At 41.3% G+C, this 17576-nt stretch overlaps 2 protein-coding genes across 3 annotated transcripts in view; both read right to left on the bottom strand.

The window, feature by feature from the left end:
* The window catches only part of CENPI (centromere protein I), a 63422-nt gene extending 59019 nt beyond the window's left edge, over positions 1 to 4403 (bottom strand). The window contains exons 1-3 of one of the 2 annotated variants that reach the window (XM_017655461.3): positions 4316 to 4403; positions 2361 to 2593; positions 1585 to 1722 (exon numbers count right to left, since the gene is read on the bottom strand). In XM_017655461.3, coding sequence (XP_017510950.2) covers positions 1585 to 1722; positions 2361 to 2580 — 358 coding nt within the window. In that variant the 5' untranslated portion in view covers positions 2581 to 2593; positions 4316 to 4403. Of the gene's footprint in view, positions 1 to 1584; positions 1723 to 2360; positions 2594 to 4228 lie in introns of both variants that reach the window. The other variant, XM_017655462.3, reaches the window with a different exon arrangement.
* A 1495-nt stretch (positions 4404 to 5898) lies between these two features.
* TMEM35A (transmembrane protein 35A) lies at positions 5899 to 17336 on the bottom strand. Its single transcript, XM_017655463.3, has 2 exons — positions 17060 to 17336; positions 5899 to 7699 (listed from the first exon to the last, which is right to left on the bottom strand). The coding sequence occupies exons 1-2, from the start codon at positions 17177 to 17179 to the stop codon at positions 7280 to 7282; spliced, it is 540 nt and encodes a 179-aa protein (XP_017510952.1). The 5' UTR covers positions 17180 to 17336; the 3' UTR covers positions 5899 to 7279.
* Between the last annotated feature and the right edge of the window lie 240 nt (positions 17337 to 17576).

The following is a 17576-nucleotide window of genomic DNA, read 5'->3' as shown; positions in this document are numbered from 1 at the left end:
TTTCTCCCCGACTCCCACCCCAGAACCTCTCTTAAGTTTACAACAGTCTGACCACCAACACTTCACATATGTACCAAATTCAAAGGGGGAATTCAATACAGATTCTACTATGTTCCAGTGACTTTTTAACTAATTTCTAAAGAATCTAAAGTCCCTTTGTACCTAATTATGATGACATTTCAAGCATACCTGCTCCTGAATATACATTTCAACTAAGCAAAAGAGCTACATCTAGTAGAATAACTAAAAGAGAGAAAAGCAATTAAGGAGGCCACATTTGATGTCACAAAATTTCAGCTTAACAGAAAAGTGAAAAGTTAGACTAGAAGCCAGAAATTATTCTTGGAATCATTATATGTAAGTTTCTACTCTGAGACATGCATTTTGAAAGAGGCTTGCATTTGCCTTAAGACCTGGCAACCATCATGAAAACCTTCTAACCATTAATTTGAGATACCAAAAAAGAGAAGTTCCAAATTGAAAACACCTATATGTTCTATACATGTTTTAAGGGAGAAGGGAGAGAATTGTTCTCAATAGACACTGATCAAACACAGATTCCTAGAAAAATATTAGAACCAAACAATGTGAAACCATTTACAAGAGCCAACTTTATTAAGTCAAATATAACTTTCTAGGAAAACACAGAGAACTAATTAGGGAACTAAAATACCTGGAAGTCATATATTGAATTTGGCCAGTAATGTGTTAATTGCTTTAAAGCACACACACATCCCTGCAAACATGATGCTAGGATAACACACAAAGGAAACCAATAGGCAAGAACCAGGAAATAGTATACAGAGCACCAGTTTTGATACTTGTCTTAATGTTCAAACAAAAAAAGTAAAAAATCTGGTAGCAGTGTGGGCAGAAGGGAAGTTAGGAGACCTGAGTTAACACCAGGTAAACACCAGAGGGGAAGTTAGGAAACCTGCATTCCTAAGTTCTAGCTCTGACTGTAAGCAAGTCTCTTTAACCACTCCGGACCACGGTTTCCTCACCTTTGGATAAGAATATGTTAAAAGGTTCTTCTCAAGTAAAAAGAATACTGCCAAATGTTATTTCTTTCTAAGAACTCCCCTCCCTCTGTCATTCCAAATGAATTTAGAACAGGAAAGGAAGCATTTCCACAAAAGAAAAAGCATCTTTACCATTAAAGTCATAGATATTAGAATGGGACAGTAGCAACAGGGACTTGTCATAGGTAACTGAACCTTAAAGGCAATGAACTAGACCAAATGTTCTCTTAAAGTGCCTTCCAGCAACATTATTTAAACTATCATTTATGCCTCTTAAGAGAAAAACTAAAAATGGCTCCCATGTACTTGGTGACAAGAGTCAACATATTTTGTTTATAAAGGTAAATGATAACTAGCCATTTTCAGCATTTGCACACAGAAACTTCTGGCGTAAAGGTAGTCTGAACTGAAGAAAGATTCATTTTATAATCTTACCAGATTGATTTTATAAAGAGAATAGTAAAAATAACGAACTATAACTGATTCCAAGGAATAATCTAATTCAGTGTTTGGAAGGTAAAACTCAGAGCAAACTGATGATAAATGTTTCCCCTTGACATACCAAATTTGCCACTGAGTGCCACATTTAATAAAATGTCAATTCCTTCTGGAGTTAACCCATTCTTCCAAGCCACATTTTCTACAGCTTTCAAGTGTTCTTCCAAGGTTTTATCTTTACTCTGTGAAGTTTTAATGGGACCTGGAAAAAGGAACAATATTAAATGGTGGGATCTTTAAAATTCTTTTAGTACTCAGCCTCAAAAATTACAATTTGGGATACTTAAGAGAAATAACTTTCTATAAAAAAATGTCTTCCTAAAAACCCTTCAAACCCATTAAAACTCTACAATATTTACCAGCAATAGCACCTTCAGTGAGGAAAACTGAATCATGCCCCAGCATCCCTGCTCTAAACTAACTAAAAACACTAACCTTGGACTGTAAGCTGTTTCAAAACTAGGGCAGTGGCTCCCAAATCTTGATGCATATTAGAATCACGTAGGGTGCCTTTTAAAAAATCCCAGTGTCCAGGTTGCATCCCACACCAATAAAATTAGAATGTCAAAGTGTGGATCCAGACATCAGAGTTTTTTTTTTTAAGATTCTTGTGTAATCCCAGTTTAGAAATGGCAGCAGTTTGGAAACCACTCTGCCAGGAACATGCTTTGTTGTTGTGTCCCTAGTACCTAGCATACTGATGTGTAGTAAGTATGCAGTAAATGTCTATTAAATAAATAAAAGCATGAATGAACAAAAATATGTGCTTTCCTTTAAAAATCCTTAATACAAAGTCTGGAATAGTTTTATGACTTTTATAAGGAAAACCACCTTTCTTACCTTTCCCCAAGTAGCTCACTGCTAGTTGCAGAGCATTTCCTGTTAGATCATCAGCAAGTTCATAATCTTCCACTGGATTGTTTTCATGTTTTGAGATGCTCTTTGAGCTACTTAGGTCTTCCTTTGTTTTCCAGGCCAAGAGATTAGTCTGGTCACTCTTCCTACCTTGAGAAGTCCTCTTTCGTGCCTGAGAGTTCTTAACCTTCTTTTGAGGTGACATTACTGTACATGTTCTATACAGAAATAAGTGTCAAGTTACCATTAATCAGCCAAACCATCACTTTTTACTCCACAAAAACAAGGACCATAATTTCCAGTATTCCCAACATTGAGTACACAGTACCTAGCATACAAGTATACAATAAAAAAAAAACTTGACAACAATTCAGGCAGCAAAACCTATAGGTTAACTTTCTCAGAAATAGTAACAGAGAGAACTTTCCAGGGTAACATTCACCAGCTGAACTGGCCTTCCTGTGGGAGGTCAGGGCGGGTAGTAAGAGTAAAGGCAACACTGCAAATTCTCTTAAAATGGTTATATCACAAAATGTGAATTTAAAACTAACCCATCTCTTGAACTCTCCACTCACTCCTCTTTTTCTGTCCACCCCTTCTTATTTTGTTTTTAATCTTTTATATTCCCTACTTTGTCAGTGCTAAATTAAAACTGCATAGTTCAAAAGTCAAACTGGTGGCCAAAGGATTCTCAGAACAGAAACATTCCCTGTTAAATAATTCACTCATTCAATAAATAACTTAACATCATCAATATGCTAAATCAGGGATAAAAAAATAAAACAGTCAAGGTCTCTGCTCTCATAAAACTTATCGGACTGGACTAAGGAGGAGTGTGAGTCAGTAAATAACAACTAATAGTGACCACAATACACAGTGATGTGATAGAAACAGGGTGGGAATGTGAAGCTACTTTGGAGTAAGTGTTCAGAGAAAGCCTCTCTGATGTGACCTTCAAGATGAGATCTGAATGTCAAGAAGGAACCAGCCATGTGAAGATCTGGTGGAAAAGTATTTCATGGAGAGGGAACAGCAAGACATACTAAGACCTTAAAACAAGAGTTTTTTGTGTTAGAGAAATAGCAACAAAGAAGAGGAGGGGGGAGGGTACTGTGTCATCAAAGAGGTAGAGGGTAGTGGGAGACGAAATCAGAAAGGCAGCCAGGGACTACTAAATTGGGACCTGTAGATTAGAGTAGTTTGTATTTTAAGCGTATGGCAACTACAGGGGAAGGGAAGAGTGCTAGAGAGGAGAGTGGTACCATCTGATTTATGTTTTAAGACCGTTTTAGCTGCAGTATGGAGAATAGGATGTTAAGGGTCAAAGAGTGGAAACAGACCTATTAAAAGGGTCGCAAAAGTCTAGAAGAGATATGACTGTAATCTGAACTAGGCCTAAGGAATACCGGTGAAAGAGGTAGAAAATGATTTTATTCGATATGTTTTGGAGGTAGTCTGAGCAAGGCCGTGATAAAAGAACTGGATATAGGGAAAAGGAAAGCGAGGAACCCAGAATGACTTCTAAATTTTGGGATTCAAACGGGAAAAACAAGGGTATGGTCAGAATGACACTTACTCAATCCCACCTCCCTAGAAAAAAAGATAAGGCCAGAGCAGGAAAGCAATAAATCTTAGTCTAACCCCGTGGGAAATTACAGGTTCCAAGTTCTTTCTTACGGTTCTATGAAGAAGGGCGGTTAAGCAGCTTCTGATCCTATCCAGCTGAACCTTCCCATAGCTTAAGAATTGGCCCTTTCACAGCCTGCGGCAGAAGGGAGAGAACCAGAAGGGCCCTGACGACAGACCCACTGGGCAGATTACTGGGCTGGAGGAAAACCCGACCCCAGTCACACCTTGCAGAATAGTCCTGCTCAGAAGTCAGGAGATTCCCTTCGCTCTCAGGGCCCCGGAATTTCGCGCGGTATTTAAAAGAACTTCACCTGATACGCTTCTCACTCCCAAAGCCTCTGGAGTCCAAACATTGCCTCCCTGATTCAAACAAACAGGCCCCGCCCCGCGCATGCGCTTCCGCGGAGACTCGGGCGGGGCCTAGGCGGAGCGGCGCGCGTTCTGCTGAAACCTGATTGGTTTAATTGTAACTAAAGGGCGCGAGGCGGCGCGCGCGCCACCGCTGTCGCGGACCCAATTCTGAAGAGCCGCCTGCAACCACCCGCCTGGCCCCGAGCGCAGGGCGAGTGGCAGTTGCTGCTCGAGCCAGCTGATTGGCTGGCCTTCCCACTGTCCTAATAATGTCCGTACTCGTCATTTTGCATGAAATGGGGTAATTAATGTCTCGATTCTTAAACTTAACAAGGTCAATTATAGTAATCATTTTGCCCAGATGACCCCCAAATGTTGGGACTTTGAATCTGTAGGAAAATACGAAATTGCAAACTTGGCGATAAAGTCTGCTTACCTTATGTTCGGCAAGAGATTTAAGTCAAAGGATCTGGGATCTCTGAAGCTGTCGCCTTCCACGTAGGAAGCTGGTGGGTTGGAGGAAAGACCGGCTGGACCTGCCCTCCCTTTTGCCAAGGATGTGTATGCATACCTTCCAAGGTTTGCTGGGGACATTTGTCCTGAGCCAGGCATATGTGCAGGTAACCGGCCAGTCAACTGTTAAAGATTCCTAACTTCGAGGAATGAGGGACCTTAAAGAAATTGACTAAAACAGCAACAGGGCTTAATCTCAGACCTGAGTTTAGTCCCTAGTTTAAAGTCTTGCTAGAGATGGAATCAGAGAGTTGGAATGACTCTCACTGATTTTTTGAGGCCGAAACATAGCTATTAAACTGTAGGAAGAAACTTCAATCTTAGGGAAATGAAAAATCAAAGATTAAGTTGATGTATTTAGGAAAGCCTACAGCAGATTTTACCACGTTATATGGTTTTCAGAGTACTTTCATTAACTTTTACCTAATCATGCATGATTTTGAGTGTTTATTTTGTGTGAGTAACTGCCTTTCCTCATCTAGTAAAACAAAATTTCTTGAGTCATTTTTCATGCTTCCAATCATTTCATAGACTCAAATATAAATTGGAAGGGATTTTAACCTTTCAATCCCCTTCTTTTTTGTAGACAATAAATTTACACCCTGCGTGGTGAAATAACTTGCCCTGCGACATGTCTGTGGCATTGGAAATTATGCCACTTTGTGGACACCTATACAGTGAGAGACACTGGTTCACCTTTATTTAACATTACCTGCAATTTTTTTCTGAAATCGTTCTTCCACCTTCCTTTGGCATCAGCTAATGAATAATTCCCAAACCTGGAAATTGCACTGAGATCCCAATTTTCTGGCTTCCTGTCTTAACGTGCTGACATCACAGAAGTGTGGAGGAACTTAAATGAGATTGGACTGTTGGTAACCTTATTAGTATATTAAGTGAGTATACTCTCCCTTCTCTTTCTTCTCCCTGATCCAGACTCAAAAGTAAAAGAGATTGAATCCCTTAATATGACCCTTCCTTTCCAGATTTTCATTATTTATTCAGACAGTTTCTTCCAAATTTCAAAAATTTTTATTTTGAAAGAATGAGAGAAATAAGAAGACAGAGGTATCAATTAACAAGAACAATGACATTGAAGAAAATACAATAATTTGTACTCCCCCCACACAACACCCCCATCCCTGGCACAATACTTTTAAAACCATCAAAGCACATCTAACAAGGAGAAACAGCAGTATGTAATGAAGAAAACAAATTTTCATACTGCTCAATCCAACTACCCATGTCCAATGTTTTTCCCCCAGCTAAACTCCACCCACTGGAATGATGAAGAGGTGTAGAGGAGACCACCAAGGAAGTAACTATGATCTCTGCTTACACTAGCAAAGTTCAGTGAAGATTCAATAGGAGTAGTGAATCGGTTTGGCAAGGATCCAGCTCCTCTTGTCAAATTTCAGATGATTCAAGAGAAAAGCTAGAGTTTGAGATTCACAGACTTCTAACAGGACTAATCCCTGCTCCCTCAACCACAACAGTGGAGCAGCTGTCAAACCCTGGTTCGCTGGTGAGAACAGTGAAAGAGAGGCAGTTTTTGGCTTAAGAAAACCTGAACAAGATGTCTGGTAACAGGTTTACTGCTTCAGTTTCCAACTGTGAATAAAGGAGCTTGGTAGGTTGGGTTTGGACAAAGGCAAGGTGAAACTTCCCATTTTATCACTTGAACAATTAGGTTCTCTGTGCACTGCATATATTCCTTATTTTAATTAAACTCAATATGGAGTATTTAAAATTTAAACAACTATTAAAGTAGAGTAAAGTATTCATTTTACATGTAACTCAATGTCTCAAATTGAAGGAACTTTCTCATAAAATGGTAAATTTAAGTTTTCAGCTTAATCTATTGAGGAACTCCCCCATCTCATGGGAATACATCACTTGTTTTATACCAGAAGTAAGTACAATTCTCCTTACAGGAGGTTTATTTTATTCTGCCTTGGGCTAGAATCAATCTCTAAAGGGAAGGATACATATGCAGGATTAGTTCAAGATCAGAGCCTTCTCCTCTGCATGTGCGTGCATACACATACACACACACACACACACACACACACACACACACACACACAGAGTAAATACATTTTCCCACACATAATCTCACAGTCACATGCTTGCCGGGAGTCCATCTCACAAATACACTTCAATACTTAGCCATATACATGTACATGCAGCAAGATGTGAGTTGCCCCAGAGTGATTAAAGGTGGTGCACATATGTCTATGTGAGGAGCTCATTTTAGGGTATAGATGTACACAAGCCAATCCATTAACTAGCAAATAATATTTTTCCCTTTCCCCAAGATCAATAAATCAAATGAAAATACACACACTGACATCTTCCTGGGTGGCATGGAGGCAACTGCCTGGAAGGTCCACTTTTGCACTTCTGCTTTCCTATGACAATTTCATTTTGCCCTGAGGGGCCTTCTCATATAAGGAGGGATGCTCCTCGGCACTTCCTGCATTCCTGGAGGCATTGCCGGCATTTCCCAGGGGCGATGAGGGCTTTTTCTCAGAAGATCGGTCTTCTGGTTTGCGGGCAATCAGCAGGCGACAGGTGAGCAGGATTCCAAACACCAGGGCATGGGCGTAGCGTTTGAGAGGATCACCAACTAGCTGGTGGAAGAAGAGCACAGCCAACACCAGCAAGAGCAGGAAGAAGTTGGCCACATCTTTGGGACGCCCAGGCACAAGGGTCATGACAATGCCACAGGTCACCTCAAGAGCACCAATGCTTTTGCGGAGGAGAATGGAATTGATCCCCATTTTCTTCAGCAGAGGGAGGGCTCGGACATAGCTCTTGTAAGCACGTTTCTAGGGTGGAATACCATAAGGAAATCACTGCATTAACTGTGATGTTAGCATTAGAACAAAGAACACATAAGCAAAGTCCTTCTTTTCCACCATCCGCTTTCCACACCAGCCAAGAGTGTCCCAGTTTTTACTAAGCTCAATAAAAGCCTCAGAATTAAGATAAGAAAAAGGCCACCATACATCTGAGAAACTTGTCATTTAAACCTTGGTAACAGCACCAAGGGTAAGAATTTGGCATTATAGTTTAAAAGCATTTTTCTGATTATAAAAAACATTAAGAATTTAAAAAGAAAATTCAGTGGGCCTATAAAAACCAGTACAGCTTTAGCCCCTCCACATTTTCTAGTGCCTGCCTTATCTAAACCCAGATACATATGAATACGAACCAAAATGAAGTAAGGCAAGGCACAGTAAAGCCTCACTAATGTGGACTTCCCGAATTTGGAATGTGATCATTTAAAAGTCGTGCACCTTAGTTTATATTTGTAAAATCTGTAAAAAGTTTTTAAAAGTGTGTGCTAAGCAAACAGAAAAATTTAAATAGACACACATGTTAGCCTTTTATATACATTTAAAAGACAAAAGTCATTTTCATGGGCATTGAGATAAATCCCCAGGTCTATATAAGACACTGCTTTGATCAGCCTGGTTCAAATTTATTCATTTTAATTTAACAGGTATTTCTTGAACACCTACTTTGGATTAGGCAATGGAGATAGAGAGATTAGTCAGACAGGGTCAAGAACCTCTCAGTCTACTGAGGGGAATCTATAAACAACATTATAAAGCAGCATGGTTAGTGGTATAGAGTAGAGATCTGAACAAGGTCTAACTGTAGCCCAAAGGGAGACTTCAAAGACCAGAGAACAGAGTCACTGGATATATTACAAAGTAATAGAATTATATTAACCTTAGAGTAATAGATAATCATATATTTCACTATTCAGATTGGCCTGATTCTTATTTTGTAGTAAATTGATGAGATTTTACCAAGTGTCTTATTGGATTGGCCAACTGCTTTGTTTTCATTAAGTATCCATTAATTCACTCAATATTAAGTGTCTCCTTGTGCTAGGCACTGTATTAGGTACTCTGGGTACAGATATCAATCATTCAAAGGCCCTGCCTTTCTGAAACTTGAGTTTATGTAAGAAGAATAGTTATATAAATACATATGTACAGTAAGTGTTATGAGTGCTGGATAAAATTATGTAGTGTATGGTGGAGGCACACCAGAGTGGTCAAATATCCCTAGATGGAGACTGAGAAAAGCTGGAGTGGAATCTTAAAAGAAAAGGAAGTGTTGCAAGATCCATAAGGAAAAGGCATTGTAGGCAAAGAAGCTGGGTGAACTAAGTCCCTGAACACTATTCAGCATAGGTTGGGAGAGGGAGGAAAGAGAGTGAGACATGAGTCAGGGGAGACAGGTATGAATCAGATCATGCAGAACTATTTATGTTGTGTTGTGGATGGAGCTGGACTTTATCCTATAAGCCATGGGGAGGAACAGAATTTGCTTTTAAGTAAGAGCCCTCTGGAGATAGGGTGGAGGATGGATTGGGAGTAGTACACCTGAAAGCAAGGAGACCAGGTGAGAGACCTGGACTAGAACAAGACAGTAAGGATAGAGGGAAGGGGACAGGGGCAAGGATACTTTGAATGCAAAATCAACAGCATTTGACATCTTATTGGATAGGGACACTGAGAGAAAGGGAGAAGTCAAGATTCTCTGGTCTTTGGCTTTGATGTCTTGGTAGAAGGGTGTTACCTTTCTCTGAGTTTGAGAATGCATCCAAAGGAATAGGTTGGAGGTGAGGGGCAAGAGGCAAGAAGGAATGAGGAACTCAGTTTGAGTTTTTAAGTTGAAGTATCTCCTAGACATCTAAGTGGAGATACCTAGTAGGCAGCTGAGTAAGAGAGGTCTGTGGTAAAGATACAGAATGGATAGTCATCAGTATGCCCAGGTAGAATGTACACAGTGGAGGAAATTGGGTGAGAGACATCTAAAAATGGGAATAGGAAGAGAGTCCACAAAGTAGACAGAAAAAACTGTGGTCAGAAAAGTAGGAGGGAAACCAGGACAGATGGAGTCATGGGAGACAAGAGTTTTAAGAGAACAGTCAAAAGTGCCAGATGCAAGACAAGTATTATAAGAATCAGGCAGAAAGCCAACTTGACCTCTCAGAAGTATCTGGTACTTAGAAGAGTGTCTAGGTTTGGAACAAATGTTAAATCATTTCTCTCAATTCTGAACAAGTGAGTACACCTTTATTTCATGGATTAATTATCATGAGTGGTACGAGATAATCCTCTATGAGGACTGTTAAAAGACTGGTAAGTTAGTGAAAAAGGCTTGGATTTGGGTTCAAACAGACTTGGCTTCAAATCCTATTTCACTTTCTAGTTGGGTGTCCATGGGCAAATTATTTGACCTTTTTGAGCCTCATTTTCCTGAGCAGGACTGGGACTAAGGTGAAGTGAGTGAGGCCATTTGCCTTGAGTACAAAATTTAAGAGGACACCAAAACACTCATTGACTAAGGCAAACAATACCCATGACAAACCAAATATCAAAACTTAAAAAAAAGGCAGAATCTGACTCTGTACTTGCACAACAGTGCCTCATTTACCTCTTCCTAATTCTGGCCTTGTCAGATTCTGTCTTCATTTAACTGCAACTCACCCTAGTCCCTACCCTATTCCTGAGCGTATAAAGTTGGTTAGTTAAAAAATTGTTAGTTATTTTACTTCCCTCTTCCCATCTTAAGTTAAATCATGGATTTTCAGAGAGAAATTACAAGAGATGTTGACAAGTAGGCAGAGTAAAATCCTGGGTTGAACTGAGCCAGACCCACATGGAGCAGAGCAGAGCTGAGAGGGCACCTGATGGTAAAGAGAAGCCTGCCTGATTCCTTTCACTATTAACCTAGATGTCATCTGCCCACTCTCTCCCCCTCCGCACTCTCTAGCAGAGGGACACTTTAGGGAAAGAAATCTAGACCCAAGAGGCCTCCTTAACATTTTTAAGGACCATTTCTAATTAGCAACACAAAGCTTCCCAAGAGACAGTTCCTAAATCCTAAGTGTATGCTTCTGACAAGATGAACACAAGAGGCAAGATGAATTTCTCACAGTCAATTGGGAGCCAAGACTTCCAGATGCTGGCTGAATGGCTGGAAATGCTCATTTTGAGGCTAGGGCTAACCACCCATCACTGAAGAACAGATTCTTATCTATACAGTAGTGGAATCTGTAGCCTGGTGCCAAATTCCACATCTTTAATAAAATTCCTATGATTTCAGCAATCTTTTGTTCTTTCCATTTGGTGTAACTCCATATTACTTTTTCAGTTTATCTAACCTCTTAAACTGCAGCTGTGGATATTTTTATGCAGCTGTGGCCTTTTTCTTTCCTTCCTTTATTAGGACGAAACTACATGTGGATAAGCTGTTTCATCAAATCCTTAGTTCAAAGCTGAGTAGGTACAGATAGCATCTATTCTGTAGGACTCTAGACCGGGAATGTTTAATTTGTTACAGATGGGACTAAGCTTGGATGGGGTCTTGACATTATAGGAAGCCCTTTATTCTCTTTCCTGTGGAGTAGGATAGAGACATCAAAAGAATCCTACTATTGCCAGCCCCATTGATGCTTGATATGGGCCACCTCACTTCTAACAACAGATGGGTCATATGTCTTGAATGTATAGTAACTAGATCTCTATAAAGACTAATTGTTCTGATAGTAGGAATAAAGAGTTGACTGAGTCAATCTCCCAAAAGGCTCTTGCAGTTTACTTCATAAGGACTGTTTCCTTTCTATGGCAATGGACCAGACCCCGTAACGATAGTTTCTTTCTAGGGAAAAAAAGCAGGAAAGAGAAGTGTTTAGTCAAATGTTTCAAGCCCCTTTAATCAAAAGCAATCATCCAGCAATATCCTTGGGCTGACATTCTTCAGATAGGCTAAATTCCAAATTTAGTTTTGCCCCTAAATTGCTTGGAGGAATTGCTAAGTATATTACCTCAGTTTCCCCTCTTGCAAATTAAATGAGTATTCTGGAGATTTAGTCAAAGGCTCATGCATCATGGCATCAACCAAGGGTCAGCCACATTTTATCATTAATGAACCATACAATGAGAAATCCATACGTTTGCAAGGCACAGTAGTTTTATGATAACAATGATGAATCAAGCAGGTCCATTCTTATGAAGAGATATGATTCAAACATGAGTCAAGAGCATATGGAGCATTTGTGTATCATATTTTTTTCTTTTTGTCATTTATTCTTCCTAACACCCCAGGGTCCATGATGTCATATTAATGACATTAAACATGAACAGCTGAAAACTGTCTCAGACTATGCATCACTCACAATTAATAAATGATGTGAACCAGCAACAGGACAAAATGGGAATGCAGGGCAAGTGGTTTCCTTCACTTTAGTTCACTTATGCCAGTTAGGTAGAAGAAAATATACTTTGGCTAATATACCTTATCATTCCATTTGTATTAAGTTCAAAAATGGGTAAAACTAACTTTTATTGTAGAAATCAGGATAGTAATTACTATCTTGTATTGGATAGTATTGCCTCCTTGGGGAAGTAGTTGCTGGATGAAGCCATGAGGGGTGTTTCAGGGTCCTGGTCATGTTCTGTTTCTTAACATGGGTTTTGGTTGCACAGGAGTATTCTGAAAATTCCTGGAGCTGTATACTTATGTGCATATTTCAGAACAGATGTTAAACTTCAGTAAGATTTACAGGAAAAAAGCTGTACAAAAGCAGAAGAGAGCAACTGGCAAAAATATATTTGAGCTAAAAATCTCAGCCTGGTTGCTGTCTTAGACCACAAAGGCTATGTACATGCTGCAGAATTTACTGACTCAAGTATGATTCTCCTGAATTTCTGTAGGAAGAAAGAGCCGTGAATCATAGATCACTTCTTAAATGCAATAAAAAGCCATTATATGTTTAATTACCAAATATCCATGTGATTGATAAACACATTTTAAACAATTCTATTTTCCAGTGTCATATAATGCCCACCTGAAAAGGAAGCTGGCAAACCTGGTCCTACAAAGCAAAGCGGATCCCTCCTAGAATGCACCTTAGGGCAGAAGTCTGACCTCCTCTCAGTCAAAGGTCGCTCTGAAACAAGCACAGCTGTGGGCCAGCAAGAGGCTATCAGCTCCCTGGCATATGCTCCAATGTAGTTTAGTTTGGGACACATAGCTGTGCAAACTAAGCAAAGTCACTTCACATCTCAGGGTCAGATTCCTCTCTGAGGGAATACCCGAACCATATCACCTCAGAGAGCAGTCTAAGCATCAGTGAGTGACCATCTTATTACCTAGTTGGGAAGCAATTAACGGCTGTGATTGGAAGCATAAGAGATCACCTATGGCCATGAAATCAACTGCCCAAATATATCTGGAGTATTTCTCCATGGTTACACAAACAGGAGGGCATTTAGCCACAGATAAGGAAGTCCATCAAATCAACAAACCTTCCCTATGAGGGGAGGCAAAGAAACAGAGACTGGCCCTTTTTTGTCAGGGACAAAGTCCCTTGGATAGTAATTACTTCACTGTGACAGGATTTTGGTGTTTTCTTATCATTCCATATGTGGCCTTTTGTGTTTACAGGATGGAACCAGTGCTACAAAGAGCTGAAAAAACAAATTTAGATCAAGCCAATCATTCATATGTTCCCCATCACTGCACAGGAAACTGCCTAGCAGCATTTGTAAGTGCTGGCTCCCAATTTCAAATGGATTAATGAGGGCATTTAGTCAAGAGAGTGATCAGTCATGTTAAATTCATGTGGGCTTTAGAGTGCTCCATAATGACAGTTGCTAAATCTGGAGGAGGTATGGGTGACATACACAAAATGGGCTATTCTGAGAGATATCTGGAAGTTCTGTATGGAAGCCACTGTGCATTACCCAGCAGCAAGGCTGGAGTTTTCAATATTAGCCAATTTCATAAAGGCCTATTCACCAGGGCACAAGAAAATAGCATCTTCCTCTTCTAAGTGCCTCATTTCAATCTCTTTAACTGATCATTCAAATTAGTCAGGAACACTGCATAAAATAGAATTAATTATCATCCTCACCTCACCGAGGGTATTTTTTGAACACCTACTATACACAAACTCTGTGCCAGATAATTTCAAATATAATCCCGATCAATATTTACAACGACCTTCTGAGGTAGGAATTATTGTCCTCATTTTATAGATGAAGAAATTGAGGCACGAAGACTGTCAGGACTTGAACCCAAACCTGTATGACTGACTCAAAGCCTGGACTCTTTCCACTAACTCTTCTGGGCTTCCTTGGTAGAGACAGAAAAGAAGTTCATAGTTACTGTTTGTTTGGTTTTTGGCAGTGATTTTCTCCTCCTAAAGTTGAGGGGGCAACACTGAAGCGTAACACTAATGGTTTTAGAAGAAGAAAAAAATAGTTGGCAGAAAAGCAAAAAAAAAAAAAAAATTAAATTTGAAAAATTGGCTATTGGCTTCAAAGTGAAATGAAGCCCCAAAGTATGGATTGGGGCAGTTGAACTGTTACAAAAAAATGAGCAAGTATGTGTCAGATAGTTTCAAGAATCAGTTGTAAATTCTGACATCCAAATAAGCAGTTGTAACTAATAATGACTACTCTGCTAAGAGTATTGAGCCAGGGACTTGGTTTCTAATCTCTGTTCCAACAACAGCTTACCCTATGATCTTGGATCAGTTTATCCATCAGTAAAATAAGAATAACTAATAAAATGAATCTACTTCACAGAGATGCTCTAAAGAGTAAATAATCTTAAAACAACTACTGCAGTCAATACATGACTTACTCCATCACAGCAGAGGAATCACTCCTGAATGGAAAACGGAATATCCCAGATAATGATCCCAGTTGATCTAGGGTTGGGATCCTGAGGGTCTATTGCCCCCTTCTAAGAAGCAAGAAATGGCTTCTGAACTGCGTAATCAAGAGTCAACTGGAGAAATCTGAAGGGTGGTGACCAGCCAAGATAATGTTACAATGAATCATTCATTCAGCCATTCATTCAACAAATATAAATCATCGTACTAGAACTGACTTTCCCCCATTTCATATGAGTTCAAGAATAAAGCTGGGCTCCCCAGGCTATACGTAGTCGGACCCATGCCAGACAGCTATCTCCAGCCTAGGACCCAATGCTCAACACAGGAGGGGACCCTGGACAAGGGCAAACTGAAAAATCCTGCTCAAACTTTATACTACTCTGAAGTCTACCTCCCAGCTAGACATAGTTCTATTTCTTCAGAGGCCCCTGAGAAGAGAACTGCACACACACACACACACACACACACACACACACACACACACACAGGTTCTATACTGCTGTATTAAATTATACCTATTCAAATATGGACAGTTCCACTCCCTAGGAAGAAACCTGCTGTAGCTCCATTTGTTGCTGGTCCTCCTGATGAGTTTCTGCCAAGCTGGTTAGGAAGCTTCCCAGTGACTCCGTCTTAGGTGGACTGCCTGCAGAGCCTACTTCTGTACTTAGGGTGCTGCTTGGGGGACCCTAAAGCAGCTGAGCAAGGTCTAGGGCACAGAGAGTATCCTGAAGAAGGATAATATATCTCTCTATATTAAAAATATATCTCTGTATATTTTTAAGGGAAACCTTAAAAATACCTAAGGTACAAACACACCAACATATAAATATACATATACATATTCATATACATATATATATATATATGAAAAGTAAAGGAAAGCATATTTATTTATTCATAATCTAACACCCAACTACTACCACCAAGATAAAAGTACTGTGGCATTTTCTCTCCACCCAGTCACTCTGCCTTTCGTGACTTCTGCTACCCCACTTCTCCTCTCCTCCCTAATGCAGGTTGCCTTGGGTACTTGGTTTTGACCCGATTTCATTTCCATCTTGTCAAACATGCTGGAAGGAGGGAGTGAGAAGGAGAAACACATTAGGATTTGCCACTGGGGCTAGACCTAGACCCCTGGAGTGCCAGTCATCCTCCCCGACCCCAGGACCACCCTCGGGTGGGGGAGACATGGAAAGCACCAGCTCAAACCCTGAGACAGAAGCCAGAGCTGCCTGCAAACATTTTCTGAACACCTACAAATTGCCAATCTCCATCTATTTGCAGTACATGTTGAGGAGTCCTGGAAAGCTCTGCAGTGGGCTCCAGGAGCACTATGTATTCCTGGCACCATGTGGGGCTATTCCTTCCTCCTTGCCTCTGCCCTAATGGAGGAGTCCCTCTTTCCTCTTTGCTGTCTCCTTTCTCTTTCCTCCCCTAAGCCCCTTTCCTTCTTGACCTTGAGATCCCAGTAATGGGCTCCCTCCCATTGTTGGCAGTCTGGCAAAGGCAATGAAAAGCTTAAGAGGGAAATGAAGAGGCAAAGTGACGGGGGGGAGGTAACAGACCGAAAGTGCTGGAAACATCCCCTGCCATCTCCTCGAACTCCACAGCCCAGGAACAAACCCTCTTCACGCCCAACTAGGGAAAGCAGCCCAGCCCCCAGGTTGCAGAGGCGATGTTTTGGCCAGTCACCTTCGGTGATTCCAACTCTGCAGAGGGGAAAAGCTGCAGAGGGCCGGGCCCTGGACAACCACAGGAGGCAAGGTTGGGATTACAGTTGATTTTGCACAAGAGAAAAACCAGACTTTGCAGATTAGCCCACAAACAAAACAAAACATTCAGCTCTCCCTTGAAGCAAAGGGAAGAAGCTGGCGCTGAGTGACCTTTATTCGTGCCAGGACTGCTTTGTCTACAGGATACAGACGCACGCCCAGGAGGCCAAGGAATACCATCAGTCTCCAGCCGGGGTGAGGAATCCCTTTCCCGCTCCTAAAAACTGTTTGTTTTAGTAGTCCTTTCTCCCCAGCTTTTCCCCTTTGTTCTTCCCAAGGATAAATAAGCTCTCCAGCGTGCTAAACTCTCAGCTCCAAGCGAAGGAATCAGACTTGAAAACTGGTTGCCCGGACTTTGGGTGTGCTGGGAGGAGGGAAGGGCTCCTGCCAGTGACAGGTATCACGTAGATCTCAGCCTTCTGGTTTACTTGGGGGTAGGAGGCACTCACTGGGCAACCCCTCCCCCAACTGGCATCCAGTGGCTCCAGAACAATTGCTCCCGGCAAAGCCCAGAGATGAAATAGCTCCTGTCCAGCTGCTCCTGTCCAGCTGCTCCCACCCAACTGCAAAGTTGTTGGGGCGTAGGGAGATTCCTGGGTGAAGGTAGGTAAGGGGATGGGACCGTGGCCTGGGAAGGAATGAAGGGGAGGGGTATTCGTAATCCCTTGGGCGTGTGCTCCTCACCATCCATTTGCTTCACTTACCATCTCACTGTAGGCATCCTTGCTGAGCCTCGGGGTCAACTTGATAGTCCCCATGAAAACGAAGAAGAGTCCCAGGGCCACTGAGAGGGCCACCACAGTTACGGTTCTGGGGGATGCCATGGGATCACCAAGGCAGGTCCCAACTAATCCTTCGGCTTTGCGCACCCTAAGGCGCAGGCAGTTAGCACAGAGAGAGCTAGAGGGACGCTGCGGAGGCAGCAGGCACCTAGAATGACAAAGGGAGAGGAGGGAGCTCGAGAGAAAAATTGAGAGATTGAGATTCAACCTCTCTCACTACAGCAATCGCTGGGTCCTAATGCCCTACCCCACTTCTCACGGCCAAAAGCAGTCTGGAAGTTAAATGAAGCCCTAACCTGAGGTGGAAACTTTGAGTCTTCAATGGGGAAAGGTAGTTAATGTTTGAGTTCAGTCACTGAGCTACCTCTAGAATGGGGAATTAGGGAAGACGTCCATTCTGCCACTTCCCACCAGGCATACTTTTCATCTCAGTAGTCCT

The sequence above is a fragment of the Manis javanica genome, chromosome X (assembly GCF_040802235.1).
Source record: "Manis javanica isolate MJ-LG chromosome X, MJ_LKY, whole genome shotgun sequence".
NCBI lineage: Eukaryota > Metazoa > Chordata > Mammalia > Pholidota > Manidae > Manis > Manis javanica.
The sequence above is the reverse complement of the archived record's forward strand: the minus strand, read 5'-3'. Positions and strand labels throughout refer to the sequence as shown.